General features: G+C 36.3%; 3 protein-coding genes across 4 annotated transcripts; 2 read left to right on the top strand and 1 right to left on the bottom strand.

Moving 5' to 3' along the window:
* Positions 1–315: 315 nt before the first annotated feature.
* On the bottom strand, positions 316–25,255 carry LOC131991649 (serum amyloid A-5 protein-like). 2 transcript variants are annotated; one of them, XM_059357149.1, is made up of 4 exons: positions 25,238–25,255; positions 1,463–1,562; positions 1,199–1,337; positions 316–544 (listed from the first exon to the last, which is right to left on the bottom strand). In XM_059357149.1, the coding sequence occupies exons 2-4, from the start codon at positions 1,548–1,550 to the stop codon at positions 403–405; spliced, it is 369 nt and encodes a 122-aa protein (XP_059213132.1). In that variant the 5' UTR covers positions 1,551–1,562; positions 25,238–25,255; the 3' UTR covers positions 316–402. The 2 variants fall into 2 exon arrangements, with proteins under 2 accessions (XP_059213132.1, XP_059213125.1); XM_059357142.1 differs by lacking the exon at positions 25,238–25,255 and adding an exon at positions 1,662–1,915.
* Positions 8,174–11,205, top strand: LOC131991675 (serum amyloid A-5 protein-like). Its single transcript, XM_059357171.1, has 4 exons — positions 8,174–8,233; positions 8,324–8,423; positions 8,969–9,107; positions 10,621–11,205. The coding sequence occupies exons 2-4, from the start codon at positions 8,336–8,338 to the stop codon at positions 10,760–10,762; spliced, it is 369 nt and encodes a 122-aa protein (XP_059213154.1). The 5' UTR covers positions 8,174–8,233; positions 8,324–8,335; the 3' UTR covers positions 10,763–11,205.
* Positions 18,886–21,589, top strand: LOC131991680 (serum amyloid A-5 protein-like). Its single transcript, XM_059357184.1, has 4 exons — positions 18,886–18,952; positions 19,042–19,141; positions 19,698–19,836; positions 21,342–21,589. The coding sequence occupies exons 2-4, from the start codon at positions 19,054–19,056 to the stop codon at positions 21,481–21,483; spliced, it is 369 nt and encodes a 122-aa protein (XP_059213167.1). The 5' UTR covers positions 18,886–18,952; positions 19,042–19,053; the 3' UTR covers positions 21,484–21,589.
* Positions 25,256–25,397: the final 142 nt, after the last annotated feature.

Below are 25,397 nucleotides of genomic sequence, written 5' to 3'. Positions count from 1 at the left end.
TGTGAGATGATTGCAGCAAAATACATAACCTCGCTACCATTGACTTTTATCTTCTAATTAGAATTTAATTATTTTATTGTGTTTTTTGAGTGTTCAGGATTAAATCATATTTTCACTGCAGCATTATGATTGTTCAAACACTCACTCAGGAACTTCTCTCTCTGGGAATTGGAAAAATGGGAAGAACTGAACAATTGGAGTAATTATATTGGACTTTCTTGCAGTAATGATGGCTGGTGTTTCAGAGGCAAAAGATCAGAGATGTATTGTAACAACAAACACAACAACAAACAGGAAAGAATTGCGAGAAAAGAATATACTTTTATTGTAAATTTGTTTTGAGTAAAAAAGTGTATAATGTTTCTCCAACACTACCAATATCAATGGTTAATGGTTTTCATATTAATATTTAGAAGGAAGTCCCCTTGGCCTGTAAACGTTGGGATCTCCTCCGTTGCGCCCATGCCTGTTTGCCTCCTGATCAGCAGCAGTGTCCTCGGCACCACGACCTGACACAGACCCCTGCCACAGCTCTCTGCCGTTACTGAAAGAGAAAATAGACAATGAATATCAGCAGAAGACAAAACAAATACTTTTCATAGCCAACTCACAAACTGCCATTGAAGGACCAAGATCAGAAACACTAAAGATAAGAGGGGCATAATATATAAATACAGGATAATTAAAACTTTTACACGATATCAGACTTTCTGAACTCATCAAGTCTAAACAGGTTATGTTGTTTTGTCAAAAATAGGTTGTAGGAAGAGTCACTACATGTTTCTATATTTCTGGAGTGTTGCAGACTGCTTAATCAAGTAATATTAATTTAACCAATCTGCAGATCTGGTTGTCATCTGCAAAGAAACAGATATAATGTCTTTGAATTATGTGACCTCGTGGTAGTATTTACGTTGAAAATAAAAGGCCAAAAATATCCATGAAGCACCCCACAGTTCACTAATGGAAAAACAAACCGAGATGTAAGAATGTAGAAAAACAGCTATAAGTTACAGCTGTTGCTTTATTAAGAAAAATAATTGAGTTTTAAATTAAAAATTAAAAAAGGAGAGATACCGCTGTAGAAGAAATGCTCTTAGAGCCATCTGGCTTTATTAACACCAATTTATTTTTGGAACAAATTAAAAACAAGCCAACGATATGAAATAGACAATACTTTCTACTCTTTGCTCCTCACCTGATCACCTTGGCGGCCCAGCGACCGCCTGCTCCTCTGTTGGCAGCATCATAGTTTCCTCTGGCATGAAAGTATTTGTCAGAGTTTTTCCAGTTGGCCTCCCTCATATCCCTGTATGCTCGCCACATATCACGACTTCCTGATCAGGACAAAAGGCAGAATGTAGTAACATATTGAGAGAATTCAGGAATTAACATGTCATTGTCATTTAAATCACACAATCCTGGATATATGGCTTGTGGAGACGGTAAAAAGGTTTCTTACCTTGGGCGGCTTCACGAGGAAAGTTGTACCACTGGGCATTGGTTCCCACAATCAGAAAAAGAACAATTCCTGCCAGAAACAACTTCATGGTGACAGATGTCTGAAAGGAAAAGAGGGAAAGACAACAGCTATTAAATATATATATATATATTCATTATTAAAATCACAAAGTTCTATTTTTCAGGTATTTTAAACTTACCTTGCAGCTCCCGCAGAGTGAGTCTTGATAGGTCCCAGAGAGTGGAGTGAAGACTCTGCTCATCTAACTCTGCTTATATTCTGTTCCGAAACAAACTGGGTCCAAAGGATTTCTCAATTTTGGAAATTCCCGCCCCTAAGATGGATGGCAGGACATCAGCAATGCCAGTAAAAAATATTGAGGAAATGTCCTAATTGTGCAGCTGCAGGTATCAACAAAGGCAGCTACCACAGCAACCTTCATGTAAACAAAAAGGTGGAAGAATGAAAAATATTGATAATTGTTTAACTTGATAATTTATGTAATTTATTTTTTATTTTATTTCTATTATTCCTATTTTTTTTTGATTGCTTATAATTGAAACGTGGGGAAAAAAAGCATAAAACAACACTCTACCACCACAGACTGATAAAACATCTGCAGCATCTTACTGCAGATGTCCAGAGATCTGAGCTTCCTTAAGAAAAAGAGGTGGCTCATCCCCTTTTTGTAGAGAGCATCTGTGTTTGGGGACCAGTCAAACTTACTATCCAGGTATACACCTAGATACTTATAACTTGGCACAAACTCCATGTCCACCCCACAGGTATTCACTGGCTGAAGGGGGGCTTGAACCTGCTGAAATCTATGATCATTTCCTTAGTCTTGGTGTTCAGTAGGAGATAGTTCTTGTGACTCCAGTCACTGAAGGCTTTTATCAGATCCCTATATTCAGATTCCTGTCCATTCCTGACACACGCCACAATAGCAGTGTCGTCGGAGTACTTCTGGATGTGGCGGGACTCAGTTGTATTTGAAGTTCGCTGTGTACAGTGTGAACAGGAATGGAGCCAGGACAGTGCCTTGTGGAGCCCCTGTGCTGCTCATTAATGTCCCAGAAACAAAGTTCCCCAACCTGACATACTGTGGTCTTCCTGTCAGGTAATCTGTCATCCAGGAGATGAAGGAAAGATCCACTCCCATCTCTGTGAGCTTGTTTTTGAGTATGTTGGGTTGGATGGTGTTGAATGCACTTGAAAAATCAAAGAACATCATTGTCACATAAGCACCAGTTTCCTCCAGATGAGCAAGGGCACGGTGAAGCATGTAGAGGACAGCATCGTTCACTCCGATGTGTATATGTCCATATATATATACACTACTGGTCAAAAGTTTTAGAACACACCAACTTTTCCAGAATTTAATTGAAAATGATGCAGTTTAATGTCTCAGTGTACTCTGAAATTAATGCACATTTGCAACATTTAAAATTCTTTATTGAGCATGATAGTGTTTTGAAAGTAAAAAAAAGATTCAAAATCACATTTTATGTTGGACTAAAGGACTAAAAAAAGACACAAAATGACAAAAAAAGACACAAAATGACAAAAAAACACCAAAAGACACAACATGACTTAAAAAAGACACAAAATGACCAAAAAGGACACAAAATGTTGAGTTGTTAACCCATTTTTTGTTCCCTGAAAAAGGCCCTTTTGTATAATTCTGAAATGTACATTATTTTTCAGTTTTGGTTAAGCTTACCTTTTTTTATTTACCTCTGGCAGTTCATCACTTACCTTTGTACCCTTTCAAGCTGTTCATTTGACTTGAACTGCTTGAATTTCAACTTTTGACCGGTAGTGTATATATATGTATATATATATATATATATATATATATATATATATATATATATATATGTCTACAAACCACTCTAAGGTTTGTGGATTATCCAGAGTACCAACTTCTGTCCTACATTTGTGTCACTTGTAAACACATTCATTCGTAAAAATGAAAGTAAAACCTAGAAGTTATACAACAAGAAAAATTCCCCCAAATGCACCTTGGCATCAGAATGTTGGGTTGGGAACAGCACTGCCACTCTGTGGTCATGCCTCCACATTCCTGCTGAATGAAACACCAAAACCACAGATTGACAGGGACGAAATCTGACTCATAAAGTCCATAAATGCTTCGGAGAACAAGACTTAATCCTTTTTAAGGCAACACTATTTCACCAACAACAAAATTGGTCCCCACTTGTGTGTGCTAAAATACATAGAAGATGGATATTCATTTGAATACATTTGTTTTTGACTGAAAAAAAAAAGTTAAACACAGTGCACATCTACAAACAGGTTTATTAACTATAGATGGAGGAGGAGAGTCTGCTCTTTAATAGACAAAAGGTAGAGTCAGAACGACATTTCCTCACTTCATGTTCCTATTAGCAGGCTCTGAGAGATAAACATTTTCCCAATAAAATAAAAATACACACAGACACAGACACAGACACACACACACACACACACACACACATGCACAAACACACAAACACTTCTTGCTTTTATAGATAGATAACAGACATAGAAACATCCATATTTACTTTATGAGATGGTTGCAACAAAATACCTCGGTACCATTGACAATTATCTTCTAATTATAATTGAATGATTTTATGGTGCGTTATGAGTGTTCAGTGGTAAATCATATTTTCACTGCAGCATTATGATTGTTCAATAATGGGAAGAACTGAACAATTGGAATTATTATATTGGACTTAAAATAAAATATGGAGAATGAGCTAAGTTCATTTTAATGTTTTGTTCTCAGCTGCAGTGACAAAGGCTTGTTAGACAACAGGCCAACACTCACACAACCACAATACAACCAACCAAGGTGAGCTTCCAGAGAAGTTTGAACTTTTCTGTTTATGGACCAACGATTGGGTCTCCCTTATGAAGTAAGATCAGTTTCAGCAAACAGGCTCTTATCTTTATCTCAGTATATGTATTTACATATTTTGCAATGGTTTTGTTTGGATTTCAACAGCACTGGGAATTCGCTGGGAAGTAGGAAGTACTAAATACAACATAAAATGAAAAAAGTATTTATCATCACTTAGTTATTAGAATGGGTTCACCATCAATTAAATAACAAAAGTCGAATGCAATGTAATCAGTGCTAAATACTGATTTAATTTAAAAGATGATCTGGATTTTGTTGATCTGTATCCAAAAGATTGAAATTACTTATTGTGATTAGTGCCACGGCTTAGCAGCGAGGCACTCACCCTCACAGCTATGAGATAGCAGTGAAGGTGAGTGCCTCGTGCGAAGATAGATTATATTATATAGATTATTCTTACGTAAAAACTTTGGCTCGTAACTCTCGCAGCTTTGAGAAATCGCAAAAAGTAAAAACGTCAAAAGTTGCGCCCTAATCTGGAATCGTGTGGAATGACTTTTATTAGTGATCGGCGTGCGCGTTTAGCACAATGTGCAAAAACGCGCACGCCACTTTTTGGCCCATCTGGAAAGCATTGCGCCAACTTTGGGGCCTCACCACTTGCACACGGTTGCTTGTAAAATTCTCAACCAATTTAGGAAGTTGTTCTCCCTGAATTTAACTCTCGTCCTGTGAAGTTTTAGAGTGATCGCACGTATAGTTTTTGCATTTCCATATTTTCAAACTAATGGGGAGGGCGATTTTGCCATGTGTGTGTATTGCGTGGAATCTTCACGGAATCTTCAGAGGGGCCTACTGGGGAATAAGTGATGATGTCATCGCCTACTGTACTTTCAGGCTGTCAAAACAAGATTTTTCTTAAATATTCGGAACAATGTTGTCCTACTCCCACAGCTTTTAGTCTATATGTACAATTTATACACCAAAACGTAGGGATTTCCGCCCTCTTTCATCCAATGTGACTTTCATACAGATAGGACTCACAGTTTTTGAATGAATTGCCCATGACTGCAGACACCGGAGCAAAATCCTGTCATCCATGTTATTTGACGTCTCTCACTCTTCCTCAGAAATCCAGATGAGGGTGATTTCTAAACTGCTCTCACCCTTTTATTTTTAATCCTACTGACACATATCATACATCAGTGTCTGCGTCTATCTCTTGTGATGTTCATGGTGGAAAAATATCTCTTTTTGAGATATCGGGTGTTGAAGCCACACACACAAACGACACACAGACCCACAGCAATTGCAATGCTGAATAGTCAGGCTACAAGATTAACAATGCTGTCCACTTTCCTTGGATCCATGAAAGTGCTAAAGCATGTTTCTATTTATTTTCATCTATATGTTTGATATATGTATTTGTGTGATGGTTGTATTGTTTTATCGTATGAGGGGTATGTGTTCCTGTTTTTGGTTGCAATGTTTTTTATATTGGGATTGCCGAGTCCCTGTCTGAAAAATGAATTTACCTTCACGCACCATTAAAGAAACCTTGGACCTTGAACATGTGTGTGTCTGTCTGTGTGTCTGTGTATGATTATAGTTGTGTATGAACTCTTCCAGGACACACACACACACACACACACACACACACACACACACACACACACGTTCAAGGTTCAAACAACAGTTAGGCTTATCATAGGGGCAAAATGCACACACACATACATACACACACACGTGCAATGATGTCATCACCCACTTTAGCTCCAAGCCTTCGAAATTTATCCACTTTCCTCCATACATTATCATCATACTCCCACAGTTTTTACTCTACATGTAGAGGACATGCATAGACTCTCTCTCTCTCTCTCTCACACACACACACACACGACTTGTATGTCTATGTATGGTTATAGGTGTGCATGAACTCTTCAAGGAAACACACACACAATCCTCTATCAAGAATGTCATCATAATCACAATCATCCGGCAGTAGTCCTGTGGCACTCCAAAATTTCCCTGGAATTTTGTTTCTAGTTCTAATTACTGTCTGCATGACAATGGTTAATAATTAAAACAAACACAAATGAACCTTTGAAGTAGAGCGCATGATATGAAGCAAAAATTCTATAAATAACAATAAATTGTTTGCATTAAGCCTTGTTGAGAGCACTCAACAAATATGATTGTATATCTATGAATTCACAAACCAATTAAAATACCTCCATGCTGCCACGTGTTCAGTAAATTATGATGGTTAAAAGTGTTGAATTTAAGGTCTTATGTCTGATTCTGTCCTTTGTAAAAAACAAAAAAGTATTATCTCCTTTCGTGCTAATATTACTTTATTATCATCTGAAGAACATTGCATCAAAATGTTTGTAGTTTCTAAAGTTTCAAAGGTGTTAATGCTGATTAATTTGAATAGAAATCATTCAACAGCATCAAAAACTGCAGCAGTGGCAACAACAATCATTATATTTTAGTAACAATTTTCAATCACAAGTGCTCTGAACTAATAACCATAAGCAATCAAAAATCAATTACTGTAGGAACAATTAAAACAAATGAAAATCATAGTAATAAATAATTACTAATTTATCAAGATAAAAAAAAGTTATAGCAAACTACTTTTTGGTTTACATTAAAGTTGCTGTGTTCTCTGCCTTTGTTTGCAGCTGCAGTTGCGCAACGAGAGAATTTCCTCAAAATGTTTGACTGACATTTCTGATCTATAGCTGTCCGGTGTTTCCCAAAGGATTTCATGAGACTATGGTGGGGCGACTCGAACCCTCTAGGGGGACTGGGGGCATGCCCCTACAGGAGTAAAACATTTAAAATTTTTAAGTTAAATGCATCAACCTTATGCACTTTGAGAGCTACGTGAGCAAATACCTCTGCCCCACAAAGTCTAACTGCAGTAACTACAGTTTTGATTAAAATTAAGTTATGATTAAAAATTAACTCCTTGATGTTTGTTTTATCTTGTGACAAAGTTTAAGATTTCAATTTTGTTTTATTTCAAAGAAATAATTATATAAAAACCACAAAATCCAACTCAAAACCAAGCAGTAATTGCACTTACCATGGTCTGCTTTGGATATATACACTAATTAAAACATAAAAATAGCTTAAATTACAAGTTTATTTGAAAGGGAAATTATTATCTAGATAGTGATTAAGTAAAAAAAGTGAGATAAAATTATATTAACACTAAAATATAACATTTCTTTATAATATTGCGTCTAAAAGACGCAAATCTTTGAATAGAGTTGTGAAACACTGATAGCAAAATCAATTTAAAAATGTTTATTCACTGAAAACAAAATATTAAATCTGAAAGAAGACAACACTGTAGTTCCTGCACTCTGTTTTTGCATGACTATTAGAACCTTTTACATGAAACCAGAGTGAAGTAACTACATTTTTGGGGTCAAAGGTCAAATAAATCATCTTAGCATCTGAGCATAAAAATTACATCATCAGTATATGTAGAAAAAAGTGTCATATCACTTATCTACATGTAACCAATTTGGCTGGCCAGTTAAAACCTGTTAAAAAAACTTTGAAGCAAATTTTCTCAGTTTCACCTTTTGCATTGTTACTGCAGTTAGACTTTGTAGAGTTTGTCCAGTGTTTCCCAAAAGATTTTATGAGACTATGGTGGGGTGACTTGAACCCTCTTGGAAATTCTGATGCAGTTGGGGGGTACACTGTCTAGGTAAATATTGGGAAAAGCTGACTGTCTGTTTCATGGCCGGGAACTTCCAATGTTGAGAAATCCTTTAACCCAGCTTGCTTCAGAACAGAATATAAGTAGAGTCAGGTCAGTAGAGACCTCACTGGTAAGGTACTCTGCGATCTATCAAGACTCACTCTGCAGGAGCTGCAATGTAAGATTAAGAACTTTGTGTTTTTATTCTGCATTTTTAATAATGAACTATATTTCATTGCTGTTGTTTTTTTCCCTCTTTTCCTTTCAGACATCTGTCACCATGAAGTTGTTTCTGGCAGGAATTGTTCTGTTTCTGATAGTGGAAACCAATGCCCAGTGGTACAACTTTCCTCGTGAAGCATTCCAAGGTAAGAAATCTTTTTACCGTCTCCACAAGCCATATATTAAATTAAATTCAATTAAACTTTATTTATAGAGCGCATTTCATGCACAAGGCAGACTCAATGTGCTTCACAATGGATATACATAATTACAGTTAAAAAACAAAAGAAAACAAACAAACAATTTAAAAAAATCAATTACAAATTAATTGAAGAGTGCAGGTAGACAAGCTATGCCATATTCACCACATATACACTTACTTACTCACACATGTGCATCCACTCCCTCAACCACACATGCACACACGCACGCACACAGTTCAACCGAATGCTGTTGTAAAAAGATAGGTTTTTAATCTGATTTTAAAAATGGCTACTGATGTGGCATGTTTAACTGTGTCAGGCAGGGCGTTCCACTTTCGCGGGGCATAAACACTAAAAGCTGCTTCTCCTTCTTTGGATCTGGTGTGAGGGATGATATATCCAGGATTGTGTGTTTTAAATGACAATGACATATTCATTTCTGAATTCTCTCATTCATTTTACTACACCCTGTCTGTTGTCCTGATCAGGAAGTCGTGATATGTTGCGAGCATACAATGATATGAGGGACGCCAACTGGAAAAACTCTGACAAATACTTTCATGCCAGAGGAAACTATGATGCTGCCCAGAGAGGAGCAGGCGGTCGCTGGGCCGCTGAGGTTATCAGGTGAGGAGCAAAGTAGAATGTTAGTTATTTTTAGATTGGTGGCTTGTTAACAAAGCTGCAGCTGTAGAGCTTTGTTTCCTTCTTTCATTCTTATCTTTCTGTTTACTATTGTTAAACTATGGAGTACCTCAGGGATCATTTTTTGCCCTTTTATTCATGATATACTACCGCTAGGTCACATAATTCTTATATATTTTGTTGTTTCTATGCAGATGACAATCAGATCTATGTATCAATTGGTTTTAAATAATATCACCTGATTAAGCAAACTGCAGATCTTCTTTAATAAGGCTCTGTCTCAAGCCTTGATAAATATAGAAACATTTAGTGACTATTCCTACAACATCTTAGTTCACTATACTGCCCTACAACGCCTAACTGAAGTAATTACATTTTTGGTCGAAATTGAGTTATAACTAAAAATGAACTCCTTGATGTCTGTTTTATCTTGTGACAAAGTTTTAGGTTTCAATTTTGCTTTCTTTCGGAGAAATAATCATATAAAAACCACAAAATCCAACTCAAAACCAAGCAGTTATTGCACTTACCACGGTCTGCTTTGGAAATGTATACTAATTTAAACATAAAAATAATTAATGAATTAAATTATTATCTAGATAGTGATTAATTAAAAAAGTGAGATAAAATTATATTAAAACTAAAATATAACATTTCTTTATAATATTACATCTAAAATACACAAATCTTTGAAACGAGTTGTTAAACACTTTTAATTACATTGATAACAAAATTAATTTGAAAATGTTTATTCACTGAAAACAAAATATAAAAGCTGAAAGAAGACAACATTGTTGTTAGTGCACTTACTGTTTCATATCAAAGTAGAAGTAACTATCATATCACTTATCTACATGTAACCAATTTGGCTGGCCAGTAAGAAATGTTAAAAAAAAACTTTAAAGCTGTTTTTCTCAGTTTTACCTCTTGCTAGTTACTGCAGTTATACTTTGTAGGGCAGTATACTTTACCTCAATCTTTGGACTGATGTGAAATCTGTGGTGCAGTCCTGCCTCATGCAGTTTATAATAGATGTGATGCAAATATTACAAGTAGAACTATAACATTGATCTCCTGCTGATATTAATGGATATTTTTGGCCTTTTATTTTCAACGTAAATACTACCACAAGGTCACATAATTCAAGGACATTATTATCTGTTTCTTTGCAGTTGACAACCAGATCTATGTAACAATTGGTTAAATTGATATTATGTGATTAAGCAGTCTGCAACACTCCAGAAATATAAAAACATGTAGTGACTCTTCCTACATCCTAATTTTGACAAAACAACACAACCTGTTTAGACGTGATGAGTTCAAAAAGTCTGATATCGTGTAAATGTTTTAATTATCCTGTATTTATATATTATGCCGATCTTATATTGTGTTTTAGTGTTGCTGATCTTGGTCCTTCAATGGCAGTTTGTGAGTTGGCTATGAAAAGCATTTGTTTTTTCTTCTGCTGATATTCATTGTCTATTTTCCCTTTCAGTGATGGCAGAGAGCTGTGGCAGGGGTCTGTGTCAGGTCGTGGTGCCGAGGACACTGCTGCTGATCAGGAGGCAAACAGGCATGGACGCAACGGAGGAGATCCCAACAAATACAGGCCGGAGGGACTCCCTGAGCAATATTAATATGAAAACCATTAACCACTGATGTTGGTAGTGTTGGAGTTACTCATGATGCATCTACAGTATACGTGGTTTTCCTCAACACAGATTCAAAATAAAAGACTTTCTGATCTGATCTCCTGCCTCTAAACCACCAGTCGTCGTAATTGCAAGAAAGACAATCCTCTTATTATTCATTTATTTGAATATCTAATACATGGAGGAATTTACCCAATCACTGGTGTTAATTATTGCCATTGTTTTTTGGTTGTGTGTGATACAATCATAAAGAAATAATGTGAGGGAACAATGAATACTTAAGAAATTAAATCTTAATTATGAGCCTGAAATGCACATATATAAGCATAATCATTCACATCATTACAATTTAAATATACATTTAAATATAATGATGGTTTAATAGTTTTTTTCAGAAAAATAGTAGATACACTCATCTAAAATAATATCAATGTTGATATCATGACACTGAACACAAATGCAAACAGTTTTGTTTTCGCATCTATTTTTTATGAGTTTAAATAAAATATCTAAGACATCATCTATGCACACAAAAGGCTTTTGTCTTTGAATTTTTGTGTAGAAATTTGATTAAATCTGCACCAGTGAGGACTCAGCCAAGATCATATATATTCTATCCACCTGACAGGTATGTCCTTTCATAATGCTGATTAAACAGCATGATTATTATAGGTATTTTGTTAAAAGGCAGCTCTAAAATGTGCAGTTTTAACACACAAAGAGACCTCCGCCCAAAGGACAACCCCATAGAGCTCTGGTAGTTGACGTCGTGCAATTACTTGAAATCAAAACACCACCATACAGAGCAGATTTTGACCTCACTGTATACAATGAGCTGCTGTGACTTCTAGGATAATCACAGCCTCATGAAACTTTACAACCACAAACTAGAGACCTAGAGGCTGTGCAGCTTCCCTATGTATATTGACAATAAGAGGGTTTCTCAGCAATTTGAAGAACAGAAGTGCTAAAAATCGCTGAAAATACAGAAATCTCCTCAATGTTTTTTGAACCAAAATCATTCTTCTATGTTGTTCCTGATAGATTGAATATTCTGGAGGGTTCTTCTGACCATTTTTATCCATTCTTGGTATGAATATTATTAATAAATAACATTATTTAGCACCAAATGTGTGTAACAAATGGTATCAGCCTAAAAATTGCTACAACAGTTTATGGAAATAGACTTCAGAAAGCCACCACTAATGTTATGACCCTTTATACACCATAATAGGTTTCAATTAGAAAATTTCCTCTGGGGAAATTCTGAAAGGGCCATGGGGGCTCCTGCCTGTGTGTGTACACTATGATGAGATTCTTCAGAGATTTATAACTATGCCCTTTTACCTCAAAATGTGTGTGTGTGTGTGTGTGTGTGTGTGTGTGTGTGTGTGTAGCGAAAATCGCATGAAGTTACCTGTGTGTGTGTAAATAAAATCACATAAAGTTACCTGTGTGTGTGTTTGAAGCATGTGTATGCATGTGTGTATGAGGGGCATTTTATGCCAGCACACTATACTAAAACGCGTGTACAGCGCCTATGCGATGACATCAAACGTCTAACGTGCGCGTGTAAATTCCATTCACTTTCAATGGACAGACAGGCGTCACGTAGGCGTCACGCAGACGCTGTACACGCGTTGTTGCACATACGCCTACGTGACGGCTGCGTGACGGGTGAACTACGCCTCAAATACGTGACATGAAGACCCGCGTGACTGTTAAGTACAATTCTACATAGGCGTACAGACACGCGTATTGCGAGTACACCAGATAACATGGGTGACGGGTGAAAAGTGCCACTAGCGAACGTAGTGGACGCCTGTGTGTGTGTGTAACGCGTGTAAGCCTATAACAGTTCAGCTGTTACAAAGAGTCTCAGCTTCATATGGTATTGTTTATAAGAAAGCATAACTTATAGATGAAGAGAAAGACTATCTCGTACATACCAGATAAACTTAACGTTTTTCCGGCCAAAACCGGAGGCTTAATTAGCCTGTTTTAGGAGTGAAAGTCAGCAAAATGCAGCTTAAACAAAATGTTTTACCTCATTAGTTAACTATGAATGTCTGTAAAACATAATGGGACTGTGCATAAGTGCCGAATTGGGTTAAACAGTGTAGATATAAGGTCCGATGGAATCATATTGTGAACGGACTGCTGTCCACATGGCTACTGAATATTCATTAGATAGGTCCGCATGGCTACTTAATATTCAGGGGTGACAGCGATTACGGCTTCTGCAGGCAGGTAAACCTACCTAATTACAGCTGGTGCGTAATGAACTGTGTGTCCGCGCGCGAAGCTGGGAACTGGCTGTGAGCGTTGCACTTTACTATTAGCCTACTATTTTTAAGTAGCTGAAATTATTTTAATTATCCCTTTCACCCTTGCTATCATTAAATATCAATTTAAGAGAGAGAGAGAGAGAGAGAGAGAGAGAGAGAGAGAGAGAGAGAGAGAGAGAGATTTCGTTAACAAGAAAATAAAAACTGGCCTGAAAATAATAGAAATATCCTGACAGCTCTGTGGGGGCTTGGAGTTCATCTGTAAGTTGTGCTTTCTTATAAACAATACCATATGAAGCTGAGACTCTGTGTAACAGCTGAACTGTTACACAGAGTAACACACTGTTAACGTACACGCGTTACACACACACACAGGCGTCCACTACGTTCGCTCGTGGCACTTTTCACCCGTCACCCATGTCATCTGGTGTACTCGCAATACGCGTGTCTGTAAGCACGCCTATTAATCAGACTTTATGCTGGCACAGGCGACGCATTCTAGGTGTTTAAGTATAGTGTGCTGGCATAAAATACCCCTCATATGTGTGAGGAGTGTGCGCGCTTACGTGCATGTGTGTGTGTGTGTGTGTGTGTGTGTGTGTGTGTATCTGTAACTGTAATCACATCAAAGATCAAAGGCAATCAGATCAAAGCAATCAACAGAATTAACTGACACCTGTTCCGGCTCATTGACAGCAGAGGTGGACAGACTGAAATTTCTGGCCTCTAACAGAAAGCATTTTTGGCAAAACCATAATACCTATCATTGATCCGACTTCACTTTGAGCGTCCCGAGTTCTTCCTGAACGTCTACATATGTTTTTTTTTAAGAAAAATAAAAAAATAGCTTTGTTAGAGCGATTTAAAAAAATTGTTACATCTCTTTTTTTTCGAAATCTTCCTGCGTTTTTAATATGGCAGGCAATGAGGCAGTTGGTGCATGTTGGTGTCGCATCTGTGCGTCCTACGCCCAAACTATAACTCTGACAGCTTTACCAGAGGATTGTGAGTGAGAAGACAAATTTTCCTACGTTTCTATGTATACATTTTCTCTGTAGAGTGGAATTTGCGGCCTGGAGCGCAGTTTTCAAATTTATTTTTTGACAATTTATTCTCTCCCTCTACACTCTGGCGTTGATGTCACACACTGTGACACGAACATTCCGTGCAATACACACCCATTATAATCTCAGAATTTCTCCAAAAATGATCATGGTCATGGAACAGGGATTGATAAAAAAAACTATATGACCTATCGAAACGTGGATTAATACACCGATACACAAGACTTGTGTCTACTGTTTAAAGTTTAAATGGAGTCTCTAGGTGAAATTATACCAGAGAAGTAGACGTTTAAAAATATCCAATTATTGTTCTTTTTGCTTATTTTTATTATTATTATTATTATTATTATTATTATTTTATTATTGCTGATTTTTTGTCGGCCGTCCCATTCATTTCAAAAATTTTGGGCAGTTTTTCGCGACTTACGTATAATGGGAAGAACTGAACAATTGGAATTATTATATTGGACTTAAAATAAAATATGGAGAATGAGCTAAGTTCATTTTTTATGTTTTGTTCTCAGCTGCAGTGACAAAGGCTTGTTAGACAACAGGCCACACAACCACAATACAACCAACCAAGGTGAGCTTCCAGAGAAGTTTGAACTTTTCTGTTTATGGACCAACGATTGGGTCTCCCTTATGAAGTAAGATCAGTTTAAGCAAACAGGCTCTTATCTTTATCTCAGTATATGTATTTACATATTTTGCAATGGTTTTGTTTGGATTTCAGCAGCACTGGGAATTCACTGGGAAGTAGGAAGTACTAAATACAACATAAAATGAAAAAAAGTATTTATCATCACTTAGTTATTAGGATGGGTTCACCATCAATTGAATAACAAAAGTCGAATGAAATGTAATCAGTGCTAAATACTGATTTAATGTAAAAGATGATCTGGATTTTGTTGATCTGTATCCATAAGATTGAAATTACTTATTGTGATTAGTGCCACGGCTTAGCAGCGAGGCACTCACCCTCACAGCTATGAAATAGCAGTGAAGGTGAGTGCCTCGTGCGAAGATAGATTATATTATATAGATTTTTCTTACGTAAAAACTTTGGCGCGTAACTAGTCTCGCAGCTTTGAGAAATCGCAAAAAGTAAAAACGTCAAAAGTTGCGCCCTAATCTGGAATCGTGTGGAATGACTTTTATTAGTGATCGGCGTGCGCGTTTTCGCACAATGTGTACTCCCTGAATTTAACTCGAGTCCTGTGAAGTTTCAGAGCGATCGCACGTATAGTTTTCGCATTTTCATATTTCCAAACTAATGGGGAGGGCGATTTTGCCATGTGTGTGTATTGCGTGTAATCTTCACGGAATCTTCAGAGTGGCCTTCTGGGGATTAAGTGACGATGTCATCGCCTACTGTACTTTCAGGCTGTCAAAACAAGATTTTTCTTAAATATTCGGAACAATGTTGTCCTACTCCCACAGCTTTTAGTCTATATGTACAATTTATACACCAAAACGTAGGGATTTCCGCCCTCTTTCATCCAATGTGACTTTCATACAGATATGACTCACAGTTTTTGAATGAATTGCCCATGACTGCAGACACCGGAGCAAAATCCTGTCATCCATGTTATTTGACGTCTCTCACTCTTCCTCAGAAATCCAGATGAGGGTGATTTCTAAACTGCTCTCACCCTTTTATTTTTAATCCTACTGACACATATCATACATCAGTGTCTGCATCTATCTCTTGTGATGTTCACAGTGGAAAAATATCTCTTTTTGAGATATCGGGTGTTGTTCAGCACCATGTCCAGTGCTGCTTTCACAGTTTTCCCGCCTAAACGCAGCTGTCAGCCCTGTATGCTGCAGGACTCCTGACATGACACAGACATGACACTCAGACAGACACACTTGCGTGTATGATCAATGATTATGATTATGTAAGATCAATGATTTGTTCATGAACTAACTGAAGCCACACAGACAAACGACACACAGACCCACAGCAATTGCAATGCTGCATAGTCAGGCTACAAGATTAACAATGTTGTCCACTTCCCTTGGATCCATGAAAGTGTTAAAGCATGTTTCTATTTATTTTCATCTATATGTTTGATACATGTATTTGTGTGATGATTGTATTGTTTTATCGTATGAGGGGTATGTGTTCCCTTTTTTTGGTTGCAATGTTTTTTATATTGGGATTGCTGAGTCCCTGTCTGAAAAAGGAATTTACCTTCAGGTACCATTAAAGAAACCTTGGACCTTGAACATGTGTGTGTCTGTCTGTGTGTCTGTGTATGATTATAGTTATGTATGAACTCTTCCAGGACACACACACACACACACACACACACGTTCAAGGTTCAAACAACAGTTAAGTTAGGCTTATCATAGGGGCAAATGCACACACACATACATACACACGCACTTGTGCAATGATGTCATCACCCACTTTAGCTCCAAGCCTTCGAGATTTATCCACTTTCCTCCATACATTATCATCATACTCCCACAGTTTTTACTCTACATGTAGAGGACATGCATAGACTCTCTCTCTCTCTCTCTTTCTCTCTCTCTCTCTCTCATAGAGCTATAGAGCATATAGAGCTCATGATATGAAGCAAAAATTCTATAAATAACAATAAATTGTTAGCATTAAGCCTTGTTGAGAGCACTCAACAAATATGATTGTATATCTATGAATTCACAAACCAATAAAATACCTCCATGCTGCCACGTGTTCAGTAAATTATGATGGTTAAAAGTGTTGAATTTAAGGTCTTATGTCTGATTCTGTCCTTTGTAAAAAACAAAAAAGTATTATCTCCTTTCGTGCTAATATTACTTTATTATCATCTGAAGAACATTGCATCAAAATGTTTGTAGTTTCTAAAGTTTCAAAGGTGTTAATGCTGATTAATTTTGGTTTTAAATATATTCTGTAGTTTTTCTCCTTTTGGCAGCAGCAGAACCTGTGACATTCAGATCAATCAGCACCAGCTTACTACTGCCACCTACTGCTGTGGAGGTGCACAAATGATCACACAGCCAAAATAAACTCCTTATCATGATATTTTTGCCTGTGCTGGAGCAACATATCCTGTTTTACTGTGATAATTTTAATTACAAAGGTTTGAAACAGCAATGATAATGAGACAGGACAATAAAGCTCTTCCACAAGGCGAATGAAAAGTGACAAATGAACCAACCTTGTGTTTTGAGAGGGAGGTAAAGAATGATGCCAAAAAAAAAGCCAACTTGTTTATATGATTAAAAAAAGAAAGGCATAACTGGGATGGATGGTTGACTGGACTACATGATGTGTTAAAATGTAAAATCTGTTTAGATTTTAGTACTCCAGAGATATTGCAGAAGAGTTATCTAATAGAAATCATGCAACAGCATCAAAAACTGCAGCAGTGGCAACAACAATCATTATATTTTAGTAGCAATTTTGAATCACAAGTGCTCTGAACTAATAACCATAAGCAATCAAAAAGCAATTACTGTAGGAACAATTAAAAAAATGAAAATCATAGTAATAAATAATTTCAATAATAATAATTTCATTTATCAAGATAAAAAAAGTTACAGCAAACAGATTTTTCATTCTTCCACTTGGTTTACATTAAAGTTGCTTTGTTCTCTGCCTTTGTTTGCAGCTGCAGTTGCGCAACGAGAGAATTTCCTCAAAATGTTTGACTGACATTTCTGATCTATAGCTGTCCGGTGTTTCCCAAAGGATTTTATGAGACTATGGTGGGGCGACTCGAGCCCTCTAGGGGGACTGGGGGCATGCCCCTGCAGGAGGAAAACATTTAAAATGTTTAAGTTAAATGCATCAATCTTATGCACTTTGAGAGCTACGTGAGCAAACACCTCTGCCCCACAAAGTCTAACTGCAGTAACTACAGTTTTGATTAAAATTGAGTTAATTAAAAATTAACTCCTTGATGTTTGTTTTATCTTGTGACAAAGTTTTAGATTTCAATTTTGTTTTATTTCAGAGAAATAATTATATAAAAACCACAAAATCCAACTCAAAACCCAGCAGTAATTGCACTAACCATGGTCTGCTTTCGATATATATACTAATTAAAACAGTTTAGTTGAAAGTTTATTTGAAAGGGAAATTATTATCTAGATAGTGATTGAGTAAAAAAAGTGAGATAAAATTATATTAAGACTTAAATATAACAATTCTTTATAATATTAAGTCTAAAATACGCAAATCTTTGAATAGAGTTGTGAAACACTGATAGCAAAATCAATTTAAAAATGTTTATTCACTGAAAACAAAATATAAAATCTGAAAGAAGACAACAATATTGTAGTTCCTGCACTCTGTTTTTGCATTACTATTAGAACCTTTTACATGAAACCAGAGTGAAGTAACTACATTTTTGGGGTCAAAGGTCAAATAAATCATCTTGATTTTTGAGCATGAAAATTACATCATCAGTATATGTAGAAAAACCTGTTAAAAAACTTTGAAGCAGATTTTCTCAGTTTCACCTTTTGCATGGTTACTGCAGTTAGACTTTGTAGGGTTTGTTTGGTGGGGCGACTTGAACCCTCTAGGGGGTCTGGGGACAGGGAATTATTGTAAAGGAGAATAAGAGTTCTTGTTTGTTTTATATTTTGTCCTCTTGGAAATTCTGATGCAATTGGGGGGTACATGGTCTAGGTAAATAATGGGAAAAGCTGACTGTCTGTTTCATGGCCGGGAACTTCCAATGTTGAGAAATCCTTTAACCATGCTTGCTTCAGAACAGAATATAAGTAGAGTCAGGTCAGTAGAGACCTCACTGGTAAGGTACTCTGCGATCTATCAAGACTCACTCTGCAGGAGCTGCAATGTAAGATTAAGAACTTTGTGTTTTTAATTCTGCATTTTTAATAATGAACTATATTTAATTGCTGTTGTTTTCCCCCCTTTTTCTTTCAGACATCTGTCACCATGAAGTTGTTTCTGGCAGGAATTGTTCTGTTTCTGATAGTGGAAACCAATGCCCAGTGGTACAACTTTCCTCGTGAAGCATTCCAAGGTATGAAACCTTTTTACCATCTCCACAAGCCATATATTCAATTCAATTCAATTCAACTTTATTTATAGAGCGCATTTAATGCACAAGGCAGACTCAATGTGCTTCACAATGGATATACATAATTACAGTTAAAAAACAAAAGAAAACAAAATAAAACAAACAAACAATTAAAAAAAAATCAATTACAAAGTAATTGAAGAGTGCAGGTAGACAAGCTATGCCATATTCACCACATATACACTTACTTACTCACACATGTGCATCCATTCCCACCACCACACATGCACACACGCACGCACACAGTTCAACCGAATGCTGTTGTAAAAAGATAGGTTTTTAATCTGTTTTTAAAAATGGCTACTGATGTGGCATGTTTAACTGTGTCAGGCAGGGCGTTCCACTTTCGCGGGGCATAAACACTAAAAGCTGCTTCTCCTTCTTTGGATCTGGTGTGAGGGATGATATATCCAGGATTGTGTGTTTTAAATGACAATGACATGTTCATTTCTGAATTCTCTCATTCATTTTACTACACCCTGTCTTTTGTCCTGATCAGGAAGTCGTGATATGTTGCGAGCATACAATGATATGAGGGACGCCAACTGGAAAAACTCTGACAAATACTTTCATGCCAGAGGAAACTATGATGCTGCCCAGAGAGGAGCAGGCGGTCGCTGGGCCGCTGAGGTTATCAGGTGAGGAGCAAAGTAGAATGTTAGTTATTTTTAGATTGGTGGCTTGTTAACAAAGCTGCAGCTGTAGAGCTTTGTTTCCTTCTTTCATTCTTATCTTTCTGTTTACCATTGTTAAACTATGGAGTACCTCAGGGATCATTTTTTGCCCTTTTATTCATGATATACTACCGCCAGGTCACATAATTCTTATATATTTTGTTGTTTCTATGCAGATGACAATCAGATCTATGTATCAATTGGTTTTAAATAATATCACCTGATTAAGCAAACTGCAGATCTTCTTTAATAAGGCTCTGTCTCAAGCCTCGATAAATATAGAAACATTTAGTGACTATTCCTACAACATCTTAGTTCACTATACTGCCCTACAAAGCCTAACTGCAGTAACTACAATTTGGTCGAAATTGAGTTATAACTAAAAAAGAACTCCTTGATGTCTGTTTTATCTTGTGACAAAGTTTCAGGTTTCAATTTTGCTTTATTTCAGAGAAATAATTATATAAAAACCACAAAATCCAACTCAAAACCAAGCAGTAATTGCACTTACCACGGTCCGCTTTGGAAATATATACTAATTTAAACATGAAAAATAATAGAAATTATAAGTTTATTTGAAAGGGAAATTATTATCTAGATAGAGATTAAGTAAAAAAGTTAGATACAATTATATTAAGACTAAAATATAACATTTCTTTATAATATTACGTCTAAAATACACAAATCTTTGAAACGAGTTGTTAAACACTTCGATTTGAAAGTGTTTATTCACTGAAAACAAAATATAAAAGCTGAAAGAAGACAACATTGTTGTTAGTGCACTTACTGTTTCATATCAATACACGTAGAAATAACTATCATATCACTTATCTCCATGTAACTAATTTGGCTGGCCAGTAAGAAATGTTAAAAAACTTTAAAGCAGTGTTTCTCAGTTTTACCCTTGCTAGTTACTGCAGTTATACTTTGTAGGGCAGTATACTATAACTCAATCTGTGGACTGATGTGAAATCTGTGGTGCAGTCCTGCCTCATGCAGTTTATAACAGATGTGATGCAAATATTACAAGTAGAACTATAACATTGATCTCCTGCTGATATTCAGGGATATTTTTGGCCTTTTATTTTCAACGTAAATACTACCATGAGGTCATAGAATTCAAAGACATTATATGTTTCTTTGCAGATGACAACCAGATCTATGTAACAATTGGTTAAATTAATATAATGTGATTAAGCAGTCTGCAACACTCCAGAAATATAAAAACATGTAGTGACTCTTCCTACATCCTAATTTTGACAAAACAACATAACCTGTTTAGACTTGATGAGTTCAAAAAGTCTGATATTGTGTAAATGTTTTAATTATCCTGTATTTATATATTATGCCGCTCTTATATTGGGTTTTAGTGTTGCTGATCTTGGTCCTTCTATAGCAGTTTGTGAGTTGGCTATGAAAAGTATTTGTTTTGTCTTCTGCTGATATTCATTGTCTATTTTCTCTTTCAGTGATGGCAGAGAGCTGTGGCAGGGGTCTGTGTCAGGTCGTGGCGCCGAGGACACTGCTGCTGATCAGGAGGCAAACAGGCATGGACGCAACGGAGGAGATCCCAACAAATACAGGCCGGAGGGACTCCCTGAGCAATATTAATATGAAAACCATTAACCACTGATGTTGGTAGTGTTGGAGTTACTCACGATGCATCTACAGTATATGTGGTTTTCTTCAACACAGATTCAAAATAAAAGACTTTCTGATCTGATCTCCTGCCTCTAAACCACCAGTCGTCGTTATTGCAAGAAAGACAATCCTCTTATTATTCATTTATTTGAATATCAATTCAATTATATTACAATTTAAATATACATTTAAATATAATGATGGTTTAATAGTTTTTTTCAGAAAAATAGTAGATACTCTCATCTAAAATAATATCAATGTTGATATCATTACACACTGAACACAAATACAAACAGTTTTGTTTTCGCATCTATTTTTTATGAGTTTAAATAAAATATCTAAGACATCATCTATGCACACAAAAGGCTTTTGTCTTTGAATTTTTGTGTAGAAATTTGATTAAATCTGCACCAATGAGCACTCAGCCAAGATCATACATATTCTATCCACCTGACAGGTATGTCCTTTCATAATGCTGATTAAACAGCATGATTATTATAGGTATTTTGTTAAAAGGCAACTCTAAAATGTGCAGTTTTATCACACAAAGAGACCTCGCCCAAAGGACAACCCCATAGAGCTCTGGTAGTCGACGTCGTGCAATTACTTGAAATCAAAACACCACCATACAGAGCAGATTTTGCCCTCACTGTATAAAATGAGCTGCTGTGACTTCTAGGATAATCACAGCCTCATGAAACTTTACAACCACAAACTAGAGACCTAGAGGATGTGCAGCTTCCCTATGTATATTGACAATAAGAGGGTTTCTCAGCAGTTTGAAGAACAAAGTGCTTAAGTTTTTTGAACCAAAATCATTCTTCTATGTTGTTCCTGATAGATTGGATATTCTGGAGGGTTCTTCTGACCATTTTTATCCATTCTTGGTATGAATAATATTAATAAATAACATTATTTAGCACCAAATGTGTGTAACAAATGGTATCAGCCTAAAATATGCTACAACAGTTTATGGAAATAGACTTCAGAAAGCCACCACTAATGTTATGACCCTTTATACACCATAATAGGTTTCAATAAATAAATAAATGATTCATTAAGTCATTTTTTATTAGATATTTTGACCAAAACAACCTGAGCTGCATCTCAGGCTGGTGCTCATGCCCCATGCATAGCTACAGTACATGCTTTGCCTTACCATATGCTTTCCCCCTTCTACCCTATCCTTAACCAAGTAGTTTTGTTGCCATAAACCTAACCAAAGTATGACTGTTTTACAACGTCAATGATGGGTTATAAGCTGTGACCATTATGAGGATAGTTGATCTGCTGTCAGTGGTAGGGTTTTTTTTTGTTTTGTTTTTTTTAAACACTCCTGTTGTTCTTATATAGAAGGGTCAGTGGCATGTTTAATTTAGCAATTCTGAATAAACAAATGTTCTGAGAGAGTGCACATTAATATCCATTATGCCCCTTCACCACCCCACTGAAACTGCAGCTTGACTGACAGCACTGACCTGTCTGTACTCCCTAATCCTCTTATCACACCCTCACTGAGAATGCTCTTTCTGCAGCTGTGATGTTGAACCAGCTCCCTGAGCTTTTAAACAGTGATTTTCTTTTCATCAGAGAACAATCTCTCATCTGACAGTTTTCGCTCAATAGTTAAAAATATCCCTACATTTGCATGATTTTTCATTCATTGCAGGTCACATATCATAGATTTGTTGGTTCATTATAGATCCCACACTTTCCTCAACCACAAACCATTCTGGTGACCCATATTTAAACTTATTTTCAGATATTTTATTAATACTTTAAGAAATTAGCATTGTAAAGCGCAGCTCTGCAGTGGAGCAGTGAACATTAGTGCAAATTCCTTTTCGGCTAGTTTTCAGACATATTTCATCTCATACGCCACATACTTTATGCACACTTTGACATCACTTTGTAAAACATGACAGACTTCAAAAACACAGGTAGGCGGGTAAATACTTTCAATAAGTCGATTGTCAGCACTACAAGGCACCTCACACTTCACTGAAAGGGTTTAATTTCACTGAACCAAAATGATCATTCAGCAAATTTACATTATTCAACAATAGAAGAAAAGAAATCAGTCTTCTATTGTTGTGCAGATTGGAAATAAAGTATTTTTTTGTAATGTTTTATTTATTTATTCATTATGCTTATATAGGTGATAGAGCCACATGCAATTTTATGGGTACTAAATATATCACCAGATCCACCTGTGAGATGTGCTCAGCGGTAAGTTTGCTATGTTCCAATTATTGATTTGGTATTTAAAAGCTTTTTACATTTGGAGATTTCTGCAAGAATTGTATTTATTGCATCTAAATCTAAAGTTTTTTATCTTGGTAAGAAACAAATAATTTGCAGTGCGCTTTTCTCGGGCCAGTTCATTGCTGCTTGCAGCTTTAATTTATCCTGTTTTAAGAGTTCATTTCTTTTTTTAACATGTTATTGTAACATTTTACAACATGCTTATTCCTAGATTTAATAATCTTAATTTAAGAAATCTTGTCAAGTGAAATTATCTGTCCATGCAGCAAGATCATTTCCCTCAGATTCAGTGTTTTTATCTTGTTTTTAGACAAACCTTTTTTGCAGTGTGGTGATTAGATGGTGAGCACTTCAGTTCTGGAAACTGCTGAGGAACCCATTAGTTGTCAATATACCTAGGAAAGCCATATATCTTCTGAATGCTCTGGGTCTCTAGTTTGTGGTTGTAAAGTTTCATGAGGCTGTGATTATCCTAGAGGTCACACCAGCTCATTTTATACAGTCAAGTCAAGTTTGAAAAAATACTATGTGGGGACTAGCATCATCACACTTCAATTAAATTGGACTCATTCATAAAAATTCATAAGAGTCTCAGCTTCTTGTGATTTCCAATTTATACAATTTTATCCAAATGTTTAGGCAACCCAGTATGCAGAAATACTTAAATAACCCATTTTAGAATATGCGAAAATAACACATTTGTACTGCACCCATAATATTGCATTCAGGAATCTAACATGGTGTGTTCAGTCCCCAAACAGCCCATAGCATCACCCTGTCACTCAGGAGATGGCCACTCCCCCAAGTTTATAAAGCCCAGCCCTCCAGGCCTGCCATTCCCTCTGATTTCCCTCCAAACACCAGCCAGAACAAAGAGAATGGATGTGAGTTAATCTTGAGTTATTTGGACTGTTTTACCTTATGATGCTTACAGTTTTTCTCGATTGCTAAGACACATTTTTTGAAAGCTGCTCTCCTTTTCTCTAAACTGTGAACACAAAACCCAATTTTCAAGCTACTTTCACAAAACCTCAAACTCTTCTTGCAAAACCAAACTTTCACCTCAAAACAGTTCAATCTGTGCTCAAAACTGATTTGATGTTGTCAAATTGTGTCTCGAGTCAATCAAAATTAAAAACACTACTGAGCGGTCACTAAACACTACATAGAAAAATAGAAAACACAATGCTCAGGACATGAAGCTGGAGAAATATATGTTCATTGTTCACTGTAGGCTAAATGCATGTTGCAAAAAATATACATGAAATACTTGTTGTACCCTTTGTCTGGCCTAACTCATGCTCATACCATGAACAAGAACATGGTCAATCGGTTGCCTGTAGGCTGAAGTTAAATAAATCTGAAAATATATATCGCCTTCGTTTTGTCATCACTTCAGCTTCAACGACCCATTGAAATGAATATATGTGTATAAAATCTAAAATGAAGGTTTACTCACCTATCAGTAGGAATATATTTTTTCCAGATGGAAAAGGGCCAGGAAAATACATTTGACATTTTGAGTGATTTTTTTTTTTTTTTTTTGTGGCGCAAAAATGGCAAAGCTGTTTCCTTTGGAAAACTCTGCAAAAAAGGGTTCCAATATGGCCTCCTGGAGG

Source organism: Centropristis striata, chromosome 2, assembly GCF_030273125.1.
Source record: "Centropristis striata isolate RG_2023a ecotype Rhode Island chromosome 2, C.striata_1.0, whole genome shotgun sequence".
NCBI classification, from domain to species: Eukaryota; Metazoa; Chordata; class Actinopteri; order Perciformes; family Serranidae; genus Centropristis; species Centropristis striata.
This window is presented reverse-complemented; position numbering and strand designations above follow the sequence as displayed.

Excerpts from the sequence above, each read along its gene's own strand:
- LOC131991649 (XM_059357142.1), bottom strand. The coding sequence starts at position 1,724 with ATGAGCAGAGTCTTCACTCCACTCTCTGGGACCTATCAAGACTCACTC. Across the intron at positions 1,563-1,661 it reads CACTCTGCGGGAGCTGCAAG|ACATCTGTCACCATGAAGTT; the intron begins GTAAGTTTAAAA and ends TTTTCCTTTCAG. Across the intron at positions 1,338-1,462 it reads TCCTCGTGAAGCCGCCCAAG|GAAGTCGTGATATGTGGCGA; the intron begins GTAAGAAACCTT and ends TGTCCTGATCAG.
- LOC131991675 (XM_059357171.1), top strand. The coding sequence starts at position 8,336 with ATGAAGTTGTTTCTGGCAGGAATTGTTCTGTTTCTGATAGTGGAAACC. Across the intron at positions 8,424-8,968 it reads TCCTCGTGAAGCATTCCAAG|GAAGTCGTGATATGTTGCGA; the intron begins GTAAGAAATCTT and ends TGTCCTGATCAG. Across the intron at positions 9,108-10,620 it reads TGGGCCGCTGAGGTTATCAG|TGATGGCAGAGAGCTGTGGC; the intron begins GTGAGGAGCAAA and ends TTTCCCTTTCAG.
- LOC131991680 (XM_059357184.1), top strand. The coding sequence starts at position 19,054 with ATGAAGTTGTTTCTGGCAGGAATTGTTCTGTTTCTGATAGTGGAAACC. Across the intron at positions 19,142-19,697 it reads TCCTCGTGAAGCATTCCAAG|GAAGTCGTGATATGTTGCGA; the intron begins GTATGAAACCTT and ends TGTCCTGATCAG. Across the intron at positions 19,837-21,341 it reads TGGGCCGCTGAGGTTATCAG|TGATGGCAGAGAGCTGTGGC; the intron begins GTGAGGAGCAAA and ends TTTCTCTTTCAG.